Genomic DNA, 25,730 nt, shown 5'->3' with positions numbered 1-25,730 from the left:
TTTTTGGCAAATTCCCCTAGTTCCTTCGAAGGAATTTGGAATCGGACCAACTCTGCTGTAGTATTGCTCCTCCTTTCCCTTTTGGTCTCACTGACCCAGCTGGCACTTTTCATCTCAACCCGACAGCCTCGTGAAATCAATTAACACTAGTCAGGCTACCAGAAGAGTCAAAAGTTATAATTTAATAAGAGACTGTACACAATGCAATGAATGCAATTCACATAAGAGAATGTCTCGTACATCCCCAGACTACAATGAAAATCCCTTCTTTACGAGACCTTCCGACAACAGGAGGTCGTATATCTTTCGAGTTTTATTGACGTCAATTTTAATAATCGCTCGAGCATTCGCTAAACGGAGGGAACCCAGCTTCTGGTACTCGTTGATCAGCATTGTCTTAAAGTTCAGGTACATGTCGGGAACCAGCCGAAGGCTCGCACACAGCTGAAACGTGGAACAATGCAGCCACGTTAAATTGGTGCGAACGCTCTCTTGCGAGTCGTACACGAGTACAAGCAAAGGCCAGAGCTTCAGTTACCTCTTTCTCGCGATTAGTCAACTTTTCATATCCAGGTAGGCCAGTGATGTCTAATGGAGGCGCCATTTTCCGTCCTAATACAGAGAGCGGGAAAGAAAGGCGGGAAACAGACAAGAGTAGGTTTCTTGTGCTTTGTAAACAATTTTCAATTTGCACAAAATAAATCTGACAACACGTTTTGTTTTGCGTCTTTCATTCCTTCCCTTCGTCTTGGAGGCGAACGAGGTACCTACGTGCAGGCCCTGTTAAAAGGCATGGAAGACACCTCCGACGGATACCTTTCTTACAGTGTGGTAGTACGAGCGTATGATATTCCGAAACTATCGCGCAAAATATTTCTTTTGAGAAGCCAGCATTTTGTGAGAAAGGTGGTCTACAAGAACGTGGGCAGCGGCGTTGAATCCTCCCAGTCCTCCTGGCCTGTTGTGACATGAGATTATGAGAGCACTTCTACTATGTGCCAAGAGTCGTCTGCTATGGCGCGGGAGCAAGGAGATCGGTCAAATACAACGTCAAAAAGAAAAAAAGGCGCAGAGCAGCAGGTGAAGGTAGAGGCTTTTCTCTACCAGCAACATTGACAGCTCTCTTGTGCACCAGGATTCCACTCTTACTTTTTGTGTGAATAATCCTAGTGCTTGTAATCCTAATTTCTACTGCTCCTGGCATATTTTTGTAGAGCGCCTCCGTGCTGCTTTACAAAGATGAGGCAGAGGCGGATGTGAAAGGAACAGCATGATAATAAGATATGACCGCTAGTGGCATTTTCCACGTGCCGGGCATTCCAACTGCCTCACACTACACTGAAAATGCGGGGCTTTGTTGGTCACTTAGCTAAAGGGGCAAGAGCAGGATCGTTGCATCATTAGGATATCGAGGTTGCCATTTCAACAAAAAGGAGAGAATTTTAAAACGCACACACTGCAGATTTCAAAGACAGCATGTTGGATGTGAAGGAAGGAAAGAGGATCATCCCAAAGTACACATCTTTGCACAAAGGCTTTGAAGAAAGCTTCACAAAGCTCACAATCGTTGAAGACAAAAAGCATACGTAAATGTGAAAGCTCACCTAGTGGCTTCCTCAAGTCCAGTGCAGTAGAAGAATCTTTGATCAGCTGTTTATGCAGCCATACATGTGCCGCCTTTTCATTCTGGAAATAGATACGAGCAATGCGGAGAAAAGGAGTGGTGTCATCATGCAGGATTGCAATATTGTTCAGAACGCAATCTACTAGATTATAGCGACCATGTTGCTTGCTTACATTACATGCTCACACTTACACTTACTTACATCACTTGACATTATTGCTTGCTCAATTTCAATACTTTGTACTTGAGCTTACCTTAGTATTTTTGTACAAGCGGTGGATGCCCCACGAGAGATGCTTCTCTCTAAAGTAGGTTATCATCATCATTCTACGCATTTTCATAGGGCTGTCATCTGCTACGGTAGTCGTACGTACGCTTCTGCGCATTCAAAATTCAAATTTCCATTGTCTAGTCATGATTTAAGTCTTGCGGGCCGATGGGTAGCACACCTAGCGGATCGTGCGGATGAGCTCCTCATAGGGTTTGCCGATTACGACACGGTCGCTATAAAACCTAGTAGGTCGTGGTTCAAAGCGATGACCTATTATTATTAAACAGTGCTCATACAAAATGCAAGGCTTGTGCGATAAATAAGGGTGGTCCCGAGGAAGGCAGGGGTTCTGCTGAAGCTTCGATTTTTGTACGGTTACCTTCTTGTGTGTTTAGGGTTCTATAAGTACAGTCGCCGACCGATTTTTCGGACATGCTCGATTATTCGGACTCGTTCACGGAACGGCCGCGGGTCCCATAGAGGTGATGTATAAGAACGTCCAAAATTTCGGACGCCGTGCAGCTCCGTCGCTCGATATTTCGGACTCTGTTTGCCCAACCCGCAAATTTCTCTCACGGGGTGACGGAAAATATTGGTATCATCCGAAATTCGTATCAAAAGAAATCAACCAACTAAAATATTGAGGCAAAAAAATAAGCAGTGATGATTGTTGATTTTCCATTCCTCTGAGTAGAAGAGGTCTGTCGTAGCGCTTTTGCGTCTTCATTTTTGGCCAACGGCCCAGCACGTGCCGTCCGCCCGGGAGTCGCGCGACAGCACTGTAAAGCGAGCTTCACCTAAAGCACGCGTGCGTTAGGTGAAGCCGACTTGCGGACTTGATGACGGCGGTGCCTCTGTCAGTGTACCTACAGTGACGAAATGTCGCTTCGGGAAATAGAAGCTGATGCTATCAGGCAGAGCTGGAAGCGCGTTAGGAAAGCATCGACAAATTTTTCCAGCCTACTAGGGCTTAGTAAAGTTTATTTTGAAGCGAAATCCGTTTTTTCGGACTGCTCGATTATTCGGACTCTTGCGCGATCCCCGCCGAGTCCGAAAAATCGGACGGCGACTGTAACAAGCATATTACCTCGATGACCGGTACAGTCGCTTTCTACCAGTGCACTGTGCACCACGCTCTTAAATAAGACGTCTGCATCATGTACTCCTCACCTTCATGTTATTCAGCAACTCTGCAAGACCTACACGTTTTGAGTGGTGCGACATTCTCCAACGACTACACTGCTTGTAAAGATGTATGCTGTTGGTCCTTATCAGTCCGACCGACCTTGACTCTTGGAGCAACTTCATCTGCTGTTTTAGTAACTGTTCACCTGCATTGGAGGTGTAGACCCACATTAGAAGAATTTATTCTCGTGTCGAAACACAACACATTATACTTCATTCCTCCTTCATTATCGCGGCAATACTCACCATGAAGCCCCTCAATGAGAAAGTCAAAGTCCTCCGGCGGCAGGAGTTGCATGAACCGAATCAGAACGGAGCAGGTGTGCTCTCCTAACGTTGCACTGTACCTCCGCCAGAATTGTCGGCTCCTCTGTTGGCTGAGCAATCCATGCTTTCGAATAATCCATTTGCGTCTCGCTCTTTCCAAGAGGCGGGATCTGTAGATGCGCAAGACTTCGACCTGCAGGTCTACAAGTGGTGCAGCAAGTGTCACACTCAGCAAGAACAATACTGTAATCTTGTGGAGCTCACTGACTGCAATATGGCACGAAGGTTCTATAATGGGGAAGCCTGTACAGGTCAATACAATCATGTGCTCTCATAAAACAGCTGTTCTGTGAATAAAAAGTCTGTGCAGCTGCGGGTACAGGAGTAAGCAGTGCGATAAAACGACGTGCTTGAAATCTGGTGAGGGAGGCAGTTTTCGTGCACTGCATTATCGGCTCTTATAGTTCCAGACGTCTAAATTACACCTGTCTCGTACCTTCCAAAATTGGCCTTCTACACTTCGAACTCACCTTTGTCTGCTTGGTCTTCACACGTAGTAAAGTCGAGCTCAGCCACATCTAACTCTGCATAGTTGTCGAACTCAAACGAGAAGTCTCCACGGGCTGCCATGTAACCGGCCATATCAACCTGCTGCTGCGAACAGAGGACAGGCCGTGGCGGGTCCCCTGAAACTGCAAGCATTTCAATACCATTAGCATGCTTCAATGGGGCAAAGTTTCAATGGGATGATGAGTAAATTCTTCAAACCTTCATAGAATACTGGGGATGCACAGCACTCATTCTCGTAAGACGGCACTGGCATCACATCTGTAAAATATGTCACACCATGAGAAGCAATAGCAGCAAGGAATCCGCGCGGTTGTCGAATTCTTACATACCTCCAAGCTCATGATTCGATGCATAAATGTAGTGATGTAAAAAATGTGATTCGCATTCTTTAGCTGTTTTACCGGCTACCTGTTTTGCGATATCGCTCCTGGAAGGAAACACCTTGAGCTGGTTAGGGGCTCTCACTTGATAATGTCATACCAGTTGCCGATCCCGTGGTCCAAAATTGCATCGAGAAGCCTCAATTCTTCTGTCCCCGTCCACGAGTTGGAAATGACGGGGAAATCCGTCCTCTGTTAAGTAAGTGATGTCTGTGGTATCAAGGGCTCCGAGTTTATGAATTCGTATGAAGCTTGGCCTCACCACAATCGTGTACGGGTGGTCATTCTGGTGCGTGGAAGATTCGCTTCCCTTAGCGAAGCAGCGGACACATATCGGACATTTCGGTTCACACGTTACACACAACACGTACGCTTCTGAGAGCAACGTGCCACAGAATGAGCACAGCTGCTTCATTTCTTGAACAGTTCACTGGATCACTGTAATTATTACTTAACTTTGTAGTCTATTCTGCTTCAACACATGTAAACAGCATGACTATGGCCAAAGCATGACGTTTGCTTGGAGGCTACGGCTATGGCTTGGATCGACAAGTCCATACGGTATTTGTCTAGCATGGTCGCATGGTCAACTCCAGAAAAAGGAGAAAAAGCATCGAAGCGGCAGAATAACTCGGCAACAGAGATAGGGAGAAACAATCAGAAAAAATGAGAGATAAGTTACCAATTACCAAACATGACGAGTACGTTTAGGTTTGCCTAATCCCTTTCGTACGGTTTAGGTTTAGGTTTAGGTACGAGGAAAATGTCCGCCAGGGGAGTTCCCGCAATTCACGAATCCACAGTCGGTTCATATTCCAGTCCAATCCATGACAATCCAATGATTTTCCCGCGTTTTTGCGGTGTTTCCGGATACCTTCCGGGTAACCATTTGTAAGGTATGGACTGCGCACAGATAGAGTTCATTGCAGAGCAGACAACTGTATCTATAATACCCAACTTTCGACACGATAGATTGTATCTAATTTCTGGCGATGTGGGCCCATTTGAGCCTAATATGCCAGTAGAGGTGCCGCTGTGGATCGCAGTGCATCTCAAGCAGAGGCAAAAGTGTCATATCATTCCACCTCCTTGGATGAATTCCAGCAGCCTCGAGGAAAAAAAGAGAGAAGAAGTCGAGTCTCCGTTCTTCACGAAGATGCCAAGCGATCATTACCGTGAGGTCACTCAGATTTTACTCGATGTAGCCGCCGATGACATTCCTGAAGCTGACAGCGTCCAAACCCACGTGAAAGATATTTGGGACATTCGCCTGTCGAAACTGAGGACCTCCATTGACGCTTTTATGAAGAACGACGAACTGTATGCAAAGATTGACCACCTCACGGTCATGGAAATAAACACCATTAGGGGATTCCTCACCACTGCTCTGGGTCACCTAGCTGAGTTGAGGGAGGTAAGTGTTGTCTACTCAGTATGCATAGCTCAACGCGCCTCACCAAATGTATTTTTCCTTCCTTATAGAGAAGAAGCGGCATCAACGAGTCAAGAAGTCAGCTGCCTTAGTTCAATGTTTAAATGATGTACATAGTACAAGATGTAAATAGTCGTTAAAACTTGTTTATTTTGGTGATGTCTTGACGGAGTTTACTCTTCTTCAAACAACATTGCTATGAGAGAAGGATTCTCACACTGGGCACCGTCAAGTTTCTTCGGCTGCAAGGAGAATCGGTCATGTCAGGCACATGCATGTAATAAGGACCAGACATGGGAGGAGCTTACTTACCGATCCCCAGCGCAACAGTGTTGGGACGCTCTGGATGTTCAGACTTGGTGTCGTCCTGAAGGGATTTCCCACATTTTTCCAGCTGGAATTTTATATTTAGCGCATCAGGCATTACATGAAGTGGAAGTAGGTAATAAGACAACCTCATACGTGGGACAAGATATTACTCATGCTTAATACATGCAGAGAAAATTCTCAACATCCAATGAAATGTTATCTCAGAATTCAGATGAAACATTTGAGCAGCACGCATATCCAACCTTGCACTCTATGGGAATGTGGCTTTCTAAGTTGCCAATCATCCTCCCTATTTTCTAGACCTTGCCCCATGAGGAATTTTCTTGTTCAATTCATTTGATGAAGCACACACAAGGATAAACTGAATGAAGGCGTTGAATGTTTTCACTGATGTATGTTTGGGGGGTATGACAAATTGTTCTCTTGAGGAACCAAAGAACTAGTTAAGAGATGTGCTATAAAATATGTTGAGGTTCATGTAATTGTGTTGAAAAATAATTTTTCTGTCCCTATGTTGAAGTTCAACCTGTGTTAGGCACTTAGAACTTAATGGACACCATTCAAGTGACTCTTCTGGCACCATTGTAGGGTTGATATGATTGAACTGTGCAGGTGGTGTCAGGCATACTTTAGTGTATGTGCATAATTTACAGAATTCACATTTCTCCTGTCAAAAAGGTGCGATACTTTTAGGTGGGTTCATGAAGATTTCACATATGATCCATTAACTCTGGTGCAATAATGCCTCCTGAACAGAATGGCATATACAACAGCGAAGTGCATGTGTGCGTGGAATGCGACGACACAGAACCACCTAGAATCGGCGTGGCATAGAACGACATGGAATACACGGCTTACTATGCTCTGTCACCAACTTCACATGTGATAAACGTGGCATTTGCAGGAGCGGATTTCAGGGCTTCTTGAATGAACGGTTTTGCTAGGAAAAAATTAAAAATGGAGGAGTTGATTGAATCTTGATATCTATCACTTTACTATCTATGCTGAGAAAAACATACCTGCGACGCAATCGGGGCACCAGTTCTTACCCGCACTATCTTCAGCCCCAGTGAACAAGCATACTGCCACATCGTTAGATTTCAGTGACTTCGTTACGTTCTGAAATTCATCGAAGCCTTTGACGTGAATTTGCTTAACCATGTCTTACAGAGCTGGGTAGAGACGCCTTGGATATCGGCGATCACAACAACCGTAGAAAAGTTAGATAAACCAAGAACAGCCGCCCCTTTTGACTGGCTTGACTTGTAGTGCTCGTGGCTCGGCGCTCGGCTTCCTCCATCATCGAAGCCAAGCCCAAGCCAAGTCGTAGTCGTAGCCGGAACTAATCGTTGACGATCTCGCGCCATGGCTCGAATGTGCTCGTAGCACTGACCACACTGACGGAAAGTATTTATTTTTTCTGCCCTCGTCTCGTCTTATGAAAGTGGCTTTCACTTTACGTATGACGTCCACTTCATTATACTGGTGGTAAAACTGGTTGTCCATACAATTCTTACAAGGCGATCCGCGTACTAGAGGTTGCCTGGCCAGTTCGCCCTTGTCAACATGAGTGCCAGGACGACGTCCAGGTTCGACAGCTTTGGCTACAGATGTATGACGTGGCTCGCCGAAAAATTCCAAATAGCTCAGGTCAGTGTGACGACCAAGTTCGTTATGGTCATCGTATCGCATTTAACGCACGCACTTTCAATGAAACTTCCATTTGACATGTATCAGGGGCGAATCCAGGTCCTGACTTTGAAAGGGCGGTTTCTTTCTCGAGGAGCGTAGTTTTGGAGGGGAGAGAGTCAAAGTTTCCGGGGTGGGTGTGTCGCCCCCCCCCCCCTCCCCCGACCATCACTAACATGTATGCGCGATTATTTTCCCCCTTTTGTAGGTAACTCTCCGTGTACTGTTTTCACGCGATGACGAAGACAGCTTTGAGGTCCAACAACCAAGCCTCCCAGAGCCCAAATTGTGCGACAACGTGCCCTCAAGGTTTGTGTATCTTTTCATTTGGTCACAAAACAATACATATCTTCTGCTGTGTTCAGGTGTCATTGCAACACCGTTTGCACCCTTCCGCCGGCTGCAGAAACTGCATTGATGGTACTGCAAGAGGAAGTAGCATCACTGAAGCATCAAGTGTCAATTCTGTTTGCTGACAGAAATGGTGAGTTCCGTGCCTGTCTGTCTGCCTCGGTCCGAGGCACGTGGTATTTAATGTTCTTTGAACCATTGCAGCTCGCGTCACAGTCTCAGTGCCGCCACCGCCTCCTCCTCCTCCTCCCCCCATGGTTTCTATTCCTACTACGCCACAGCATGCAAGTTCTGAAAAAAAGAACTTAGCGGTAAAGTACTTACTGTACAGTACGGAACAGGTTGGGGTTACAAACATTGTGAAACAAGAGTAAGGCTGAAAGCTGGAACAGTTCTCCCTGAAGTTGGCCAAGGGTGTACGCTAACCCTCTCCCAGTTTCTCCAACCCTTGCTTTTCTCAGTGTGTGTGTGTAGCACTCAGTCAGAAAGGGGGGCAAGGGGCACCCCTCCCCCCTCAGTGCATTAAGACTGGTGTCTGGTATTCTGTCATTCTGTGATATTGGTATACATGCAGTCATTCTGCACTGCATGTATTCTTGTGTAGACGCGTGGTATTTTTACTGCATGTAAGCATTCCGTTGAGAATTCCTGCTTGTAGATTTCATGCAATTCAAGAAATACAATTTCAATTTCAGCGTGCTTCAAGTTCTAGATGTGCGCAGGAAGCTCGACAAAAAAGCGCGCTCCTGGAGGTACTCAAGGACTTGGGAAAAGTGACGTTGAAGAAAGTCGAAAAGTATGTAGAACTTTCAAAGGGGTAGAAGATTGAACTGGTTGGTATGGCACTGTGAAAAGGGTTGCACGACTTAAAAGACACATCCTTGTGAGAGATGTCTCGGGGGATCAAAAACTGGAAAATTGGGGGAAAAGATTTTGTTTTTCCTTGGCATCAGAAACGTTGCCCAAAATTTTGAATCCTGAATATAAAAAACGACATATCAAACATAAACGAGGCCAAACTTTCCTCTTTAGTCATTCTGGTCAGCTTCAGCTGTAGTACTTATTCTTCTGATATGAGTTGGTCTGTTGTACCCTGTTATTTCACATTTTTTACTACTTCTCTAATGTTCGCTTATCAGTCTGTCATGCTAGAGCGAATGTTTTTTTTTTTTTTTACATGATTTGTTTTTCAGATGGTCAAAATTTGTGGAAGTTTTGCATCCCTATATAGAACTACTCCATTCTTGTGCCATCTCCACACGATGACACAGCACACTTGGCACTTGGTGTTGCATAATGTAAAGGGACGAAGGGACAAATACAACACGTGTTGTGTCTGTCCCTTCTTGTTCCCTAGTCTATGGGTTTTACATTATGCATCATCTCCACCAGCTCGCTTGCTTCTTAGCCATATTTACACTTGGTGTGGCTGCAAGAAAAACTGATGAGCAGAGTGCATACAACTGGTCATTTCTCAGGTCACCCAGTGGAACACCACTGAAAAGCAAGTCCTCTACATGCGAGTCTCTTTCTGCCGACCCCAACACTCGGCTCACTGCGGCCCTGCGAGCCCGCTATGCATCGCTTCACCCTGGCGATAGTTCAGATGAAAGCACCACTGAACCATGGAGCCCGGCTTCTCCCAGATCACCTGTGCATGTGGGTTGCACAAATGGAACAAATGGCAATGGTCTAACTAACATTCATTTGCAGATCTATCAAAGAAGACGTCTTCCATTGCGAAAAAGCAACAACGCTTTCACTCCTGACCTGCAGTCCCAAGCCCAGAAGGTCTCTGCTTAACGTGTGCGTGCATGTACAAACTCCAATGCTCATATTTTATGTACATAAATAAATAATTTTATAGTTCACAGAATGATACCTTGCGATGCTTGTAGGGTGCTCGACAGAGTGAGCTTGTACTCACATGGGAGTTGGTTGTAGTAAGCCATTGTAGTAAGAGGCATGCATATCTCTGCATGCAACTCTCACTACAACCAATTGTTTTTTGCTGATATGTGACATTGATCATTTTGATTTTAGGTACTTTAGTCTGTTTCATACACTACTGTTGGGCACATTACAGTCAGTTCCAAAGTCAACAATCAGAAGACGTTTTGTCCTAGAAATATCAACAAGCATACACAAACATAGCAGAAGCAGTGTAATGTTCGGGCCGGAAGTTTGATTTCTGATCACAACAGTTCTGAAACTATATAGCCGTGCACTTTTACTAAACGAATACAAAAGCAGAGAGGGCTCGTGCGCAATTGCACGAAAGTGTCGCACAGAAGCCTTATTGCTTGAGTGAAACACTCACTGAGTGTTTGGCATGGTGGAGTGGCATGAACTGGTGCAGTGAATGCAGCCAAATCGAAGAGTTAAAATATGGCAGCCATCTATGGGGGTCTACTACGCACTTCGCTCTCGCATTCTCTTCTACATTTTTTCTCATGTTTCAATTGTGTTCTTAGGCACCTTGAAGATACTTATACCGAAACTAACCTCACGGCCGCTCGACCCGACCGCTGCTCTGCGCTCCACTGAGCGGCCGAAGTAGTAAAATCCATTCCACTGTTTTCTATTCTTTACATAAATCTTAAGTCCTGTCTAGGTTTCGTCTGTGGTATATGCTCGGATACCTGTCCTGATTCAAAAAGGATTAGGCGAACCTGAACCCTGAACCGCCTAAAATCAAAACTGGAGGACTGGCGGCGACAAATAAAAACTAGAGGATAGAGGTGTCCGTTAACCGCCTGAGGCTGAGTCGCTGAGGTGACTGAGCTCGCTGAAATACACGTGTAATACACTTTTGGCACGTAAATTATGGACAGTAAGCTCCACCCCGGCGTGCACGAAGAACTGCTCTTTCATTAGTAGTCACGAACTGACATCATGGCTCTCCAAATGCTGGTACAAGAGTTCTTGCAAATCCCGGTAGTGACGCGAACATATACTACAGCATGTATTCTGACGACAGTCGCAGTGGTAAGTACAGTGCTTACTCCGGGATATAATCAGAAAACGATAGCTGCGTATCTGCCTATAGTCTGTTGGGTACTTATACCGTGAGTCTGATTCTATCGCTATCTTTCACTAATAGGAAGTAAGGCTAGTGTCTTACATCATGAACCCATAGCTTGCGATGAGACGTTGCCGTTTTTCCTTGCTGCCTCCTTCATATTGCCTTTTATATTGGGATAGTCGTTTATTGCTACACGTGGATTGACGTTAGATTCCAAGCGTTCATTCACGTGAATACCTGCTATGATAATATGTGTAGTGATGCCAATACGATATGTCAACGTGAACTCATTTGAGCTTCTATTTTATGTCCACAGCAACTTGACATAATCTCACCCTTCCAACTGTACTTCAACCCAACATTAATTACAAAGCATTACCAGGTAGGTGCTGCAGGTCTATTGGTCTGCTCGCTGTAATAAGTTGTTTCATTTTTTGCCTTCTTGTCTTCCAGCTATGGAGACTGATGACAACATTCCTGTTTTTTGGAACTTTTGGTTTCGCTTTCTTCTTCAACATGCTGTTCACAGTCCGCTATTGCCGAATGCTTGAGGAAGGATCTTTCAGGGGCAAAACAGCTGACTTTTTCTTCATGTTTCTCTTTGGTGGATCACTCATGATAGTATCCTACTTTGTGCACTACTGCTACGATGCGTCTTTACCCGTAGTATTCACACGAGTGACATTCCCAAGAATAGTCCAGCAGAAGATGCGAAACACGTCATAGCTGTCTGCTGCCACGTAAGCGCAAGTACTCAACATTATGTCTTTTGGTGCATTGCAAACTGTGGGGAATATCCTGCGGCTCAGTTGCAAGGTATTCCGTGGCAGACGACAGGAAAAAAGATGGTGTCGTCTGCTAAGTGGGCAGTACGCCATTCCTGATACAGTAAAAGTATAAATTTTCGTGAGGACTTAATTTTAGCGAATTTCGCAATCGAACTTTTTTCGTGAAATTAAGGTTCCGCAAAATATCGGTACATAGCAGGGATGAAAAAGTATGGGTGCTGGTATTCGCGATGATATGAGCTCTGCAAAGGCAAATCGACTTGTTTGACGTATGTCATTGTCACAGAATTGGAGTTCATGGTAAGCCTCTATAAGCCAGCTGGCATGTAGAGGCCGGTTAATTCTCGTTTACTGCCGGCGGTGTCATGAACCCCCGATTTCCGCTTCCGTCCGCTTTCACACAAATTCGCGACTTATTAAGGCCGCGAAATTAACCACTTTTACAGTATTCCGGCACCGTGCAAGTGCTCAACATAACATGCAGTGGAGCTTCTGCCTCATGACCAGTTCTTCGCTTCTTCTTCTACTACAATATTTTGCAGACGACACATCGATCCTGTCGTCTGCTACAAAATATGCTGTGGTTGTGCCACAGGATATTCCTCATGGTAAAAGAGCACGGAAAGACAGGTCGTCTAATGCTTTTTTTTTTTCATCTTCTACTGGAACATTCTAGGGAATGACGCTCGTATGAACACACAGTATCTGGCATGTACCATGACCTGTGTCTGCATCATAAATACATAACCTTGACGATGATCACCACAGATCATTGCAATCTTTGTAAACCAGCTGTTTCTTGGTCACGCATTCACCACAATGTTGGTGTACATCTGGAGTAGACGAAATCCATATTTCAGGTTAAATTTCTTTGGACTCATCAACTTCCAAGCCCCGTATCTTCCCTGGGTTCTTTTAGGTTTTTCTTTGTTGCTAGGCAACTCTGTGGTTGTGGACGTCATAGGTAAGTATGAATTCTGTAATTAGCGTAGTTTGGCCAAAGCCAGATTAAAAAGCTAGATGGTACAAGTGATGCGTTCAATGCAGGCGTGATCGTTGGGCACATCTATTATTTTCTGGAAGATGTCTTCCCAAACCAAAGAGGTGGTTTTCGAGTACTCAAGACACCACGTGTAATGTGAGTTTGTGCACATTTTTATGTGCTGTATCTCTACAAGACAATTTACATAAAAGCTAAACTCAAAGGCATAAATGCGTTGAGAGCTGTGGTAAGAAACGTGGCACACTATGCTGCAGAATAATTTTCTTGCTTCTCTTCCTCATAGAAAATACATCTTTGAAGAAGTACCGTCGGATCCAAACTACAATCCACTTCCTGAAGAAAGACCAGGTGGCTTTGACTGGGGCAACAATGATAACAGGGGTGGCTAAAAGGGAGATTTTAGTTAAAAAAAAAAAGTATTTACAAAGGAAAGGAACCATGATTACCCCACCACTGACAGTATGAAGTTTTTTGTTTAAATAAATATTTGATTTAATATCCAGTGCTTCCCGACGCATAAAGGCTTCAAAGTAATTTGTAAGAAGCAATTATTAACCCATATTCTTTTGCTGGGCGCTTTGTACTTACATACATACAGTCGTTAAAGAAGTACTTGCAAAATGGAAGATGCCATTACTTTCACATCAATACAAAAGGAACAAGATTAATCCATTGTGTAATTTGTGATCCAAGCGTGAAGGAAATCACTACATACCCTTTCTCCGCAAGAGATTTACAGCGATGACCCCCCCTTGTATCACCCAAAACCTGAACACACCCAAAATGAACGGAAAACACAACACAACCTACTAAAATGAGTGCGCAGTGTCATGTCGTATTTTCTCTGCACCCGTGCTCGGGCTTTGAGATGAGGACGTAGCCCGCCAGATCCTCAGCTTATCCGCCAGAAAAGAAAGCAACACCTCTCCTTACGCTCAGGATTCAACTTACTGTTTGACTTAGTAGTTTGCATACTTAGCATGCATAGAATTTTTAATAAATCTCTATGCCAGGTCTGCATCTCCTGAAACAACTTTTGTTCAACAACTACAGTCTGCTTATTTTGTTCAAACTTTTTTTTTTTTTTGATTGAATGAGCAGGGTACTTCCATTAGAGCAGTGCGCAGGCCCGTAAAAAGAAGGCTTCACCCAGCCGGGCTTGGGCCCTGTGCAGTGCTCTAACTCCGATCTGCCAGGAGGCCAACTGGAAAATTGGAGCACTGCTCTAGGATGCATCACTTCGTTCATTTTGGCCATTGGTGCCTGCTTTGCACCAATCTGCTAATTTGATCAATATCGATTTTCCCACAAAGGCACGCATTTTAGTTCTAGGATGCACGATTGATATACAGCTGTGACAGCGTGTTGATTCTACGCACTACATCATGATGTAAAGACTTTCCCATTTATTCGTTCCAGGACACAAATGCACAACATAATTTCCTCAGAGACTGACATACACTTTTACACCAGTGTCACATTCAGGAGAGAAAAGCATTTTAGAAGTTCCCTACAGTCCTGATCATACCCTAACAATCCATAGGAAGAAACAAAAGGTTGAATTCGTTTCTTCTGTAGCACATCTTCGAGAGACAATTTACTCGTTAAGCCTGACTATGTACAGAGAGAGCGTCTGCTTGGATTTGGGACGATAATCGTGATGCATAGGTTTCTCTAAGTAAATAATATTTTATACTATTAACTATCATAAATAGATGTTACATGTTCATATCCACATACAAAGCTCATACCAGAATATACATACCTGCATAAAACTTTCACACTATACTATGCAAACTCTGAACTACTTTGGCATGATGCAGGCATAACAACCAGAAAGTTTATGTAGTACAAGTAAGTATCAGTTCAGAATATACATGTCGACAGTGTTAACTGAGTATGTACACCCCCTCTCTGCTGGACAAGTACTCCCGTCGTGGGACTCCAGCAACTTCAGAGCTTCCCGTGGGGGCATGCCTCGTTCAGGTGTATAGCTCCCTTGCTGAGAGCTGTTGCAGGAGCCTATGTTCCAACTGCAGATGGGGTACTCAATTACGAAGTCTTAGGTACGCACATATTTATGGCTTAGCACCATTCTGTCTCTGCAAATAAATTAGGAGCACTGCTATACATACTCTGAAGCAACAGTAAAAATTATTATACAATGCTTCCTGCAAGTCGCTACACGAAGATCAATAATTTATACAATGTGTTCTTCACACAGAATCTGTCTTCTTTGTTGCACAAATGCTTACAAATTACGCAGCTTGATTAGGTAGTGTGTCATGTGAGCAAAACGATAACCAAACCTAGCTGGAAAAAAAAGTCCTATTATATTACCAACTAACTTTCCACAAATTATTACACATAATTAGGGCCCGGAATTTTAGGCACTTTCCTATAAATGCCTATAAACGCCTAAATGCAACATTTGGGGGGGGGTTGCCTGCCTTTTGATCGACTCTCTTGAATTGTAGCCTTTTTGAACATTTTTAGATGCCATAACAGCCTTTTTTAGAGGTGCAAGTGTGAGTGTGCCTTTCAGTCATTTCATTTTTTTGCTTTTTTTTTTCGTTTGGTTTCCTTCAGTACCTTTGGTTTACTAGAAGGGGTTCATGTATACGTGATCAAAAGATTTGACCTTGTGAGATCTTCGAGGGCGGAAAACTAAAAGTAGTATTCAATATCACGTGGTCATAGGCCTCCTCAGCATTCATGTACAAGTCAAAGCTTGTACCGGTACTGTAGCCTTTTCTTCCTGGATTTTTGTGTTTTATTGCCTATTTTGCCGTTTTTGAGGGCCCAATTGCCTGCCTATTTCCATCGCTTTTTGTGCCTAAATTTCCGGGCCCAACACATAATATATTCAAATCCTACAAAAAAAGGTTCTTCAACACTTGTACTGAATCTTTTTATGCTTTCGAGATACCACAAAGTACCTCGAGCAAAGTCAATACGAAGTACGGTAAAAAAATAATAATAATAATAAACACCAGGTAGGTGTCAGGGAAATGAACGAAGCAGGAGAACTCGAGGGCGGCACCCTAGAAAGCAGACTCTGAGGAACGGGACAAGTGCGTTGGATGGGACGGGCTTCGTGCGAGCCGTTTCTTTGGGAACCTCTGCAGCTGCAGCTGCAGCTTCGAAAATGCTGGTCGATCTTGAGGTCTGTAGGACCAGCACAGCATCAGGAAGTCCTGCACATATCAATATTTATTTAGTTTTATTTATTAATTACACGCTGATTCCCAATAAGGGCCTTAGCAGATGTGAGCATACACAGCTATCCATTTACAAACTGAGTCATAATTAGAGCCTGAACATGAAAGAACTGATGTTCTGAGGCTGGAACAACATAGAAGGGACAAATACATAGAAAGCCTCAATTTGCCTTTTATTAAAGGCATTATTTGCCTTATTAAAGCCTCAATTTGCCTTTTTTTTTGCCCCAATTTGCCTTTTCGCCTCAATTTGCGAGTCCTACAACTTGCTAACCATTTCAGTGACTTTCATCTTTCATCATTAGAGCCTGAAGTTTTAGGGTTTAACCAGATTTTTACCCAGCAAATTGCCCTCACTGAGATGTCTGTAGGAATGCAAACTAACTTGTTTGGCAGCAAATGCAGTTACATCACCGTTTCACCAAACCAGTACTGTATGTTTGAGTAACTGAGCCCGATTTCTCCCCGAACTTAGCACACTGGAAGCTTTTTCACCCGAAGGTGAAAGGTGATGAAGTGCAGGTGTGTACACCTGCATGGTGTACACACATTAAAGCAGACACTGAAATCATTTCTGCGTATAGTGGTTCATTCGTACCTTAATATCCTGTGAAGCCTGTATGTTGGCCAGAGACTGCTTGATGCCTTTGGCGACCTGCCAGATAATGGACTCAGAAGGCTGACCTCGAAATGGCCATTCTCCACAAAGGAGCTCATACCAGACAGTGCTGAAAAAATTACACGGTAAGAGACACACATCAATAGATGCACTGCCGAGAAAACACATAGGGGCAATGCTGTTGTAACACTGTACTCGATAAAAGGGTGTTACCAGGTGTCAGCTACAAGACAGCTATGCTCACCACAGCTCAACGTTTCGTATATTATAGAGCTGTGCGAATATTCTAAATTTCGAATATGAAACAGATATCTGATGCTGTTCGACTGCTATTCGCAGCCTATCCGTAATCGAAATTTTCGAATATTTTTCAAATAGTAATGAAGCGAGGTATCGCAATCGCCATTCTGCAAGTCGGCTTCACCTCATTACACTGAAGCGTTAGGTGAAGCCCGCTTTACACTGTTTGCAATATTCTGTCACTGAAGTCTACAACATCTCGAGAGAGCACAACACCACAAAATATTTCACCATGAGGTATTCGAAATTATTAGAATTGGGCCTTTTCTGATTATTCGAATTAGATTCGCCATCTGAAGAAACTATTCAGATTCGATTCGCAGTGCAAGTGAAATATTCGTAAACTACTATTCGCAATTGAAATTTTGCTATTTGCACAGCTCTTGTATATTACTTGCGTATAGTATAACTAAGCATGATGTTCTGCGGGTGGATGTTACGCATACATCTGACATACTTCTACTGCGTTCTGCCTTTCTCACAACTCAGTAACATCCAAACAGCACTCACCCAAATGCATAAATATCAGAGGCTGTAGCAAATGGCAAGTCATCAGCATCGTGCTGACTTCCTGCCCGTAAACTTCTAACAACTTCCGGAGCAAGGTAACAGAGCCAACCTTGAGGAATTGTGAGCCAGTCACCTTTCCTGTAGATTGTGTAAATACGCATTATTATTATTATCATTAATTTAATTTTTTCTATTCAGTGTACAACAAGTACAATTGTTCGTAAATTGAAGAACATAGAAGCGGAATGCGAGCAAGCTGGAGTAGGCCAGTCGTTGGTGACATCCCCCCCCCCCGATTGTTTGGAAGTACTCACGGGGACAGTCTCGTCCCGCCATTTGTACGTAGGTACTTCCTCGGACTCGCGGGAAATGTTACCAACAACTGGTAAATTGGTTTAGCTCTTACCTGTTACCATGACAAAGTTTTGTGACTGAGAACAAACCAAAGTCTGTTATGACCACTTTGCCATTTTCGTAAAATATATTCTTCGTCTTCAAGTCCTTATGTACAATGCCGCGTGCGTGCAGGTAACCCATTCCCTGGGAAAGGACAAAGTGTGTTAGACAAGTATGTAAGTTACTAAGCCTGTCTAAGGAAATGTGATGGTACATTACACGCTTCTGCATGTCATGTTTAGGGTCCCTAGCAGGTGCCTTACTTTTAATTAAGCGGAAACAACTACACCTCGAATACATACAAGTCTGTGGTTTTGAACTCAATTTTGCCAGAGGTAATTTTTTTGTCGCCAAGCACAGTGGGAAAAAGCCAACAATTAATGAACTCGGAGAGCGATTTTACGAAGGCTGTGGGGACACTCGAAACCTCAAGTATTAATCAATTAGTATTAACCAAGTATTAATATTGAACCTAAACCGAACTGTAGCTATCTGCTTGGAATTTTACCCTGTGCTCGTTGAACTACAGCAAAACGATCAGCAATTCAAACGCTCACATACCTGACATATCTGAAGCGCAATACCGCTGATCCTATTCAAATTGAACTTGTCTTTCCTCAGGTGTATGTGCCTGTACAGTGTCATTCCTCTGCAAAGGCTACATAGGAAGCGCACACAAATTATGCACTAATTACATTCACCGCGATGAGATAATAGGTGACAGAAACTCTACAAAATCTCATAACAAGTTATTTAAAGGCGTTACTAACCTGGTAATGATCGCCAGCTTTGGTGGCTTCATGCAAGCGCCCATGAAGAGGACGAGATTTTCGTGCCTGGTCTTGCGAAACGTGGCAACCTGCGCAACAACAGCGTGCATGGTTGTTGTGGATGATCACATGTTGTACATGAGGAGTTACAAACTATAGAGAATTCCACTAACTTCTTGCTTGAACGTCTCCAGGGTCTTCTTGTCGTCCGTATGGTCCATGTTGAGCTCTTTTACGGCAACGCTGCCGTGCCAATTTCCTCTGCGGAAGAGAGAGAGAGAGTCAACAGTAAACTTTCAGTGGAGTCTACAAAGAAGTAGACACAATGCGTTCCAGTACGGTTGAAAAGTTAGAGGGGCATTAAAGTACAAACAGTTCTCGGCGCGGAATGAATTCTGTTACAGTTACGGCAACACAAAAGGAACGGAATTCATTCGTTGCATTGTTTGTGAATTTTCGCTCCTCCTCTCTTTCTCAAGAAGGCTGACAATGTGGAGCGGGCTTCCATTGGTCTCCTCAAATGATTTGTCCAATCATCAAGGTTGTTTGAGGAAGCCAATCCGAGGCATCTCCGCATTGTCGCTCTTCGTGAGGAGGAGAGCGAAAGCGAAAATTGAAGTTTCTTTTGCTGATAAATTCCTAGCTATGCAAGCGGTGAACCCCTGATACTTCTGTGTTTTGTAACAGAATCTTTCATTTCACAATGAGAAATGTTAGTACTTCAGTACCCCTTTGATTACATATTTGTAAGTTCATGGATAAGACTAAATTCTCTACCCATAATGCTCCAAACAGTTTTATCCACTTTGTATTTATTACCTAAGATCACCAAATAAATTTTGTGAATATACACAAAACAAAATCAAGCAGACAACAGTCTTGTGAAGCAAATAGTGACTTGGATGAGCCTATACTTCACACAAGAAAGAACTATGCCCTCACACTTTCCTAAACAATTGTGAAACCATACATGATACACTAAATGACTCAATGCTAATTTATTCATGATCATTTTAGTATATATATTATACTGATTAATATTTATTTACTTATATGTTAAGCAGGCACGGACCAATGGAGAAAATCTGACTGCACTGCTTACACTGTGCAGAATTTCTCACCTGTAAACCCTCCCAAAGCGCCCTTCTCCTATTTTCTCCTCGATTTGGACGTCATCGAAGGGAATGTCCCATTCTCGCAGAGAAAGCTATAATGGAAGTACGAAAAAGCAAAACAAAAAAACATGTCAATGCAGCACTACCAACGAATTAGAGACTGCTAGGTCGGACACTTACACTATTTTGACGTGGCCAAGCCCTGTCACTGGGATCAATGTCAGAGACTTGACTGTCTTGTGAGTCTACCCTCGTTGAAGCCAGCGTTTTTTCGGAGTCCGTCTGCAAAGTCAAGTTAGCACGTTGGAAAGGGTTGCGATCCCTGTACAATTCAAAGTTGTGGCAACCAAATGCAAGTGAGAGCATAAGGAGGGTCATGCCGTCTGCAAGTTTTCCTTACGCTCGAGCGCCTTGTCTGGATGTCTGGATTGCTACTCACACTGATGCTTCCAGAACCAGATGTGCCAGAGACGGTACGGTCGCTGTCTGTAGACTTTTGCGCTTCAACTGAGCCGACAGTGACGGAGGACTTTGAGGACATGGTTAACTCGGAGCTACTGATATCTGGAAGGATGCAGAGAAAGTGTCAGTGCAGTACTGTCATCGTGAGACAGTTTACCTCTGTTAAGCGATCATACTTACGAGGTTATCTTCCTACAATGCAGAGTATCATATTCAATGTACTATAAATAGGTTCTGAGGTTTTCAGATTTTACCCGACTCTTCCCCGAATTTACCCCCGAACCGCACATTTAGTGACTCGGGTAAAACCCCATTTTTTCCCCCGAACAGGGAGTCCTTCTGTCGTGCTGTGCGGAACCACGGTGCACGCCTGCGATAGTTGGAAGGGATCACCGACGGAAGGATGTGATACTGCAGCCGTGAGTGCGAAACGCATAAGATGTTTACGAGGAACATCCTGCAGCTCAGCAACATGGCACGCGTTCCATAGCAGACGACAGAGCTTTATATAGTCATCTGCTACGGACACTGTATGCCACCCCCGATATTCCCGCGCCATCTGAAAGTATATAACGTAAGACGCGGCATAATTTCCGCAACGTGAACGGTTCTTATTTGTTTCTTCCACTTAGAGTACTCCGTGGGAACGTCACTCGTGTAAATACGCAGATCATCTCGCACGTGTGTTGCCGCCGCTCACCTGGAAAATGGAACTGCTGACCACGGGAGGCCGAGGAAGGTGTAGCCTGATGGGAATGAACGATGAAAGCCGGAGAGGATGGCGTGGAGGAATTGCATGAAGATGTGTTCGAGGAGGAGTCCGGACCATGGTATGACGGAAGACTAATCACTGGGTGATGGCGTGCTTTCTCACGGAGTGTCTCGATCCGACTGCTGTTCAGGGAACCCACTATGTGGTGGCTGTGGTTAGGAGACTGGATGCCTAAAACGGAAGTCACGCATTTGTGCATTATAATTATCTGTTTCATGGCGCTGCATGTAACATCAGGAGACATACGACTCACCTCCCTTTTGATAGTGCTCAGCAAATACATCCACCAGTTCGTTCGGTAAGCCGCAGGACGGTGGGACTTTCTCCATGCAGTCTTTATGGCATCTAAACCTGTAATAAACGAAACATTTGCATCGATGTGGGATGGGCGGCAGAGGTAACACGCAGATACGAGAGTGTTTTCTGCTTACTTGCACTCTTTGCACTTGTACCCGAAAAACATGGCCTTGTCACACTGCTGGCATGTAGTGACCTTTACGCTTGAAGTGAACCTAATGAGCAGAGTGAAAGCAGAATCAAAGCAAATTGGTGCATATTTTACGCTTAGAAATAATAAGTTTTTTTTTGTGACTGTAAGCACACCTATGATGAATTGCGTGAGCCATTCCGTGCATCCTTGGTGACCTGGGCACGACAGCTGCAATAAAGCATTTCAAATTAGCTAAGCATTAATGTGGGAAGAGTGAATGAATCGGAAATGATGCTTCTCGTGTTCTACATGAACACGAGATGCGGAATGTTGCATCTTCTACAGGTTTTCCCGCCGATTTTAATCCAAGCGCCATCGAAATTAATCCATGTGCCAAACTTTAATGGGCATGGATTAATTTAGCTGGCACTTGGATTAAAATCGCCGGGAAAACTTGTAGTGCCAGTATTTGTGGCTAAGTTTGCATTTTGCCAAGCTAGGTTTCAGGTTTTTACTGGTTTTACCCTAAAACACAGGGCCCTAAATATTTAGAGCCTGAAGTTTTAGGGTTTAAAACAATTCTTCCCTGAATTTGCACCATGAGTTGAAGGTTGATTCTTCAGGGTGAAACGCGACCTTTACCCAGCAAATTGCCCACACTGAGACGTCTGTAGGAAAGCACACAAACTTCTTTGGCAGCAAACGCCTGCCCTAACTGAGCCCGATATCTCCCCGAATTTAGCGTACTGGAAGCTTTTCCACTCGAAATTTGCATGAATTTAGAGCACACGTTTATCTACCCAATTTTTACTTCCTGAATTTAGAAAAAAATATTTCCCGAAAACTTGAGGCTCTCAATATATTCAGAGCATTTGCGACTTCCTGTGAGTGAACAGTGGTACGAGTAGTTTCTTACGCAAAGCAGCTGGCTCATCAACAAAACAGGCATCTCCCTGCTGATCGGGAGAAACAAATGGTGGCGACCTGCTCGGAGACAGAGGAGAACAGTTGGCCAGTTCCAGTCCCGGCTCTGTTGCCAGCCTGCGGCGTGGTCCGCCTTCCGTGCTGCTGCTAAAATTGTATAAATTTCCATATCGTTGATGTAGCTCTCAATAAACACAGACCTTTTGCGCTGCATTAATGTGCATAATTAGTTTTAGAATCATGCTCCGGAATAATTACTCCCTTTTATTACAATTTTTGTGTTTGAAAATCGGAGGCAGGAAGCGGGTTTTATTTTAGAAGCTGTAAAATATGGTAAAATTGAGTAATATGGTGGAAAGAGCAGATTTTTGGGCGGAAAATAAGAAGAAGAAGAAAAAAATATTGCCTGTCCGATGAACATGAGTGAGATAGTGAGAATTTGCTGAACAAATGGAAAAACTGGTTGAATCAGACACAGTTCGCCAGAGTGAATGCTGTCACGTAGCAGCCATTGAACGGGAAAAAAAAAAGAAGAAAAGAAAAGAAACTAAAAGAGAATGGTCAGGAACTTCGTTGTCTTTTCTCACTGTCATTGATTTGATTGTCCATCTGAATGCATGTTTGCTTCTTGACAATGGACCAAAACAGTTTCAACCATTGATGTTTGCTCCTAGTTGTCAGAGAAGAAAGACCTGCTTCCAGTAAGAGGCTCGTGGGAAGGAACCAATCTGAACATTTGTTGCAGTCAGAGCGAATAGCTCTCCTCTGACTTTTTCTGTACGTTGCATGGCAGTCAACAATTTCGGGAAACCAAATTACTGCTGCAGAATCCAATACCGAGCTAGCGAGTGTCTTGTACGCGAGAAGGCTTACGTGAGGCACTGGGGCTCGCTGTGTTCCACACGGTTCTCGAGGTGCTCTTCGTGGGACTTGCTCTTAGTTAGAGGCAGTGCATCGGGCATAATGAGATTAGACTGGTGGCGCTTCACCGGAGGAGGCGTTGTGGGGAAGCGACCTCCTGGGAAGTTTGAGCGCACCCCAAGCGTACTCCCACTGCACAACTCATCTGAGGGGACCGACGTGTGCGTGCGACGGGGGAGGAGGTTGACACTGCTCCGATCCCACGAGTCCCAGTGGAGGTCTCCCTCTCCGGTCGTCGTACCCTGGAGTTGGCGATCTGCAGCGGTTGTCAAGCAATACATAAATGCATTTCAGGGCACCAACACTTGACAAAAAAGTTGGAAAGTTGAGGGTGGGATCTGTCCGTTGGAGAGGTCTGCAGGGTTCTGGGCGTGTAATTTACTTTGGTGACTTTGAGTTTAATTAATTTTATATAATCAATTATTAATCGATTAATTATAAACTGGTCAGCATAGTTAATTAATGAATAATTAAATCAAATTAATTGCATTAGTTTGACCCCACACTGAACTGTGACACCAACATGTTACATGAAATTTGTTAGGCGTTACCCACGTAGCAAATGTGTATTTCTATGAGCAGTCGTAAATGAGAACATATATGTTCAGAAGTCCGATTAGGTTCTGGTAGGAAAGGTAAATGGAAGAGTTTCTTGGTCAAGTCCAATGTCCAGAGTAAGTGTCCACGAATCATTTCAATTTGTTTTTAGCATTAGCACTTTAAGTCCTAAAGTGCCATAAGTCCTAAAATGTGGTACCACTCAATAGAGAAAATGGTCACAAAATGTCCTAAAATGTCGTACCACTCAATATAGAAAATGGTCACAAAATCACAAAATATTGTGGTTCCGGTCACACGTACCTGTATAAACTTTGAGGTTACGCAAAGCAATGAGGAATCTTCTTTTCTCTTCTTCACATGCTTTGACATCAGTGAGGAAACGCTTGAGCTCTTGTTCCGACTTTTCTAGCACCTCGTCAAAATTCACTAGTCTTCCAGACAGTCCCTAGAGGGCAGGGTAATCCTTCAGTCTGAGCGATAACCCAACCAGAAGCAGCCAGAACAGAAGTGACAAGTACCTGAATGGATTGCTGTGATAGTCCAACTACCTTGAGCCATAGTAGTAGTTTTGGATATTGTTGAAGCTCGTTCACGATCTCATTTTTACAGTACTTCCGTTTAGCGATGACTTGACGGCTGAACAACTTGATCAGTTTCGTCTGCAATACATGCGCCCAGAAAGAATGTGTTACCTCATTCAATACGTTTTCCTTCACCTTGTTTTGTATAGTCACTTTTCGTGCCAACACTGTGAGCAAAGCCACCTTGCAATACACACACAATAATGCCAGAATGGTGAATTATCCCAACCCTCCAACACCCCGATAACATCCCCAAATGTTTGGCAACATCCTTCAGTAGTTCAGCTTTAGACACATGTCTGCAATGATACATAAAGCGGTTACAATGTAACTATAATAATGCCTCTGCCACTAAATTTTTTTGGAACATCCCCTGTGCTTGTGATTCTGGACAAACCACTTCAGAGCAACATGTCCCATTTACAGAGCAGCACTTCTGCCATATGTGGTTGTACTGCACGTTTATGCAGCCTATACCTTTCCCCTGCAGAGGCACAATGTAATAATAGCATCATCACAGGTTTCTGAACTGTATTCTCTCTGATGCCAAGCAAAAACTACGGATGCATATCGAAATGTAGCGCAGTTTCCCGTAACACACCAGACATTCCGTGATGTCTGAAACCATTGTGCAGGACCTTAGCACCTAGAAAGCAAGCACAAAACAGATATTCTCGTCTCGATGCTCCTCAAATCAGTGGTCGCTCTGTTTCCTCTCACGTTAGCTCATTTTCAAGCGAATCAAGGCAGATGCACCCAACACCTCTCACTGGTGCACTTACTTCAAGTGCTCTGATTTCGTTCTGTGTAAGTTCCACACTCGTAGCGCACTGTGTTCGCAGCCCATCTAAATGTTCCGCATTGATATCTATCATTGCTTGAGCTGTGACGCAGGCTTCAACTGCAGTTTTTATTTTGTTTTCTTCTTCCAAATCTGCCATAGTATTTGTGGGCTACTGATGAAGCATAAACAGCACACAGTGATGCACCATAATCGCTATCTTCTGTCACCTCGACGAATATAGCAGCATTACTTGGTTCTCCCATCATCACTTGCCGCACCACTAAAGCACCCCCGCCATTACAAATGTGAAGGCCTATCGAGAAATCGCGAGAGTGAAAGTGAAAGTGTGGTACGTCAGCATATCTGAGCTCTGAGCCAGACAGTGTAATTGAATTGATTATTGATTGAACTAGAGCTCTGATAATTTTTTGCTTCGTGATATTTGTGCG

General features: G+C 43.9%; 6 protein-coding genes across 7 annotated transcripts; 3 read left to right on the top strand and 3 right to left on the bottom strand.

The window, feature by feature from the left end:
• Nucleotides 1-161: 161 nt before the first annotated feature.
• Nucleotides 162-4,841, bottom strand: LOC135370252 (transcriptional adapter 2-alpha-like). The gene is made up of 10 exons (XM_064603957.1): nt 4,560-4,841; nt 4,398-4,489; nt 4,247-4,344; nt 4,116-4,175; nt 3,878-4,039; nt 3,327-3,548; nt 3,066-3,226; nt 1,605-1,686; nt 539-612; nt 162-444 (listed from the first exon to the last, which is right to left on the bottom strand). Exons 1-10 carry the CDS (start codon nt 4,710-4,712, stop codon nt 250-252), a joined length of 1,299 nt encoding a protein of 432 aa, XP_064460027.1. The 5' UTR covers nt 4,713-4,841; the 3' UTR covers nt 162-249.
• A 265-nt stretch (nt 4,842-5,106) lies between these two features.
• On the top strand, nt 5,107-5,888 carry LOC135370250 (DNA replication complex GINS protein PSF2-like). Its single transcript, XM_064603955.1, has 2 exons — nt 5,107-5,711; nt 5,780-5,888. Exons 1-2 carry the CDS (start codon nt 5,196-5,198, stop codon nt 5,819-5,821), a joined length of 558 nt encoding a protein of 185 aa, XP_064460025.1. The 5' UTR covers nt 5,107-5,195; the 3' UTR covers nt 5,822-5,888.
• Nucleotides 5,860-7,333, bottom strand: LOC135370251 (thioredoxin domain-containing protein 17-like). The gene is made up of 4 exons (XM_064603956.1): nt 7,079-7,333; nt 6,918-6,999; nt 6,042-6,123; nt 5,860-5,971 (listed from the first exon to the last, which is right to left on the bottom strand). Exons 1-4 carry the CDS (start codon nt 7,218-7,220, stop codon nt 5,903-5,905), a joined length of 375 nt encoding a protein of 124 aa, XP_064460026.1. The 5' UTR covers nt 7,221-7,333; the 3' UTR covers nt 5,860-5,902.
• A 64-nt stretch (nt 7,334-7,397) lies between these two features.
• Nucleotides 7,398-9,975, top strand: LOC135370248 (mitochondrial fission regulator 2-like). 2 transcript variants are annotated; one of them, XM_064603953.1, is made up of 7 exons: nt 7,398-7,709; nt 7,957-8,057; nt 8,114-8,232; nt 8,304-8,410; nt 8,795-8,895; nt 9,578-9,758; nt 9,813-9,975. In XM_064603953.1, the coding sequence occupies exons 1-7, from the start codon at nt 7,626-7,628 to the stop codon at nt 9,900-9,902; spliced, it is 783 nt and encodes a 260-aa protein (XP_064460023.1). In that variant the 5' UTR covers nt 7,398-7,625; the 3' UTR covers nt 9,903-9,975. The 2 variants fall into 2 exon arrangements, with proteins under 2 accessions (XP_064460023.1, XP_064460024.1); XM_064603954.1 differs by having other exon boundaries at nt 9,578-9,762.
• Nucleotides 9,976-10,825: 850 nt separating this feature from the next.
• On the top strand, nt 10,826-13,413 carry LOC135370816 (derlin-2-like). The gene is made up of 6 exons (XM_064604679.1): nt 10,826-11,087; nt 11,441-11,506; nt 11,578-11,745; nt 12,681-12,876; nt 12,960-13,050; nt 13,199-13,413. Exons 1-6 carry the CDS (start codon nt 10,995-10,997, stop codon nt 13,302-13,304), a joined length of 720 nt encoding a protein of 239 aa, XP_064460749.1. The 5' UTR covers nt 10,826-10,994; the 3' UTR covers nt 13,305-13,413.
• An 893-nt stretch (nt 13,414-14,306) lies between these two features.
• LOC135370814 (kinase suppressor of Ras 1-like) lies at nt 14,307-25,600 on the bottom strand. Its single transcript, XM_064604675.1, has 19 exons — nt 25,280-25,600; nt 24,435-24,575; nt 24,217-24,361; nt 23,308-23,611; nt 22,427-22,581; nt 21,684-21,738; nt 21,512-21,592; nt 21,334-21,431; nt 21,009-21,251; nt 20,286-20,410; nt 20,027-20,128; nt 19,853-19,938; nt 18,905-18,992; nt 18,732-18,820; nt 18,523-18,619; nt 17,972-18,105; nt 17,566-17,703; nt 16,735-16,864; nt 14,307-16,112 (listed from the first exon to the last, which is right to left on the bottom strand). Exons 1-19 carry the CDS (start codon nt 25,436-25,438, stop codon nt 15,960-15,962), a joined length of 2,523 nt encoding a protein of 840 aa, XP_064460745.1. The 5' UTR covers nt 25,439-25,600; the 3' UTR covers nt 14,307-15,959.
• Nucleotides 25,601-25,730: the final 130 nt, after the last annotated feature.

Source organism: Ornithodoros turicata, chromosome 10 (assembly GCF_037126465.1).
Source record: "Ornithodoros turicata isolate Travis chromosome 10, ASM3712646v1, whole genome shotgun sequence".
NCBI lineage: Eukaryota > Metazoa > Arthropoda > Arachnida > Ixodida > Argasidae > Ornithodoros > Ornithodoros turicata.
Note: the sequence above shows the minus strand (reverse complement) of the source record. Positions and strands in the feature narration are given on the sequence as shown.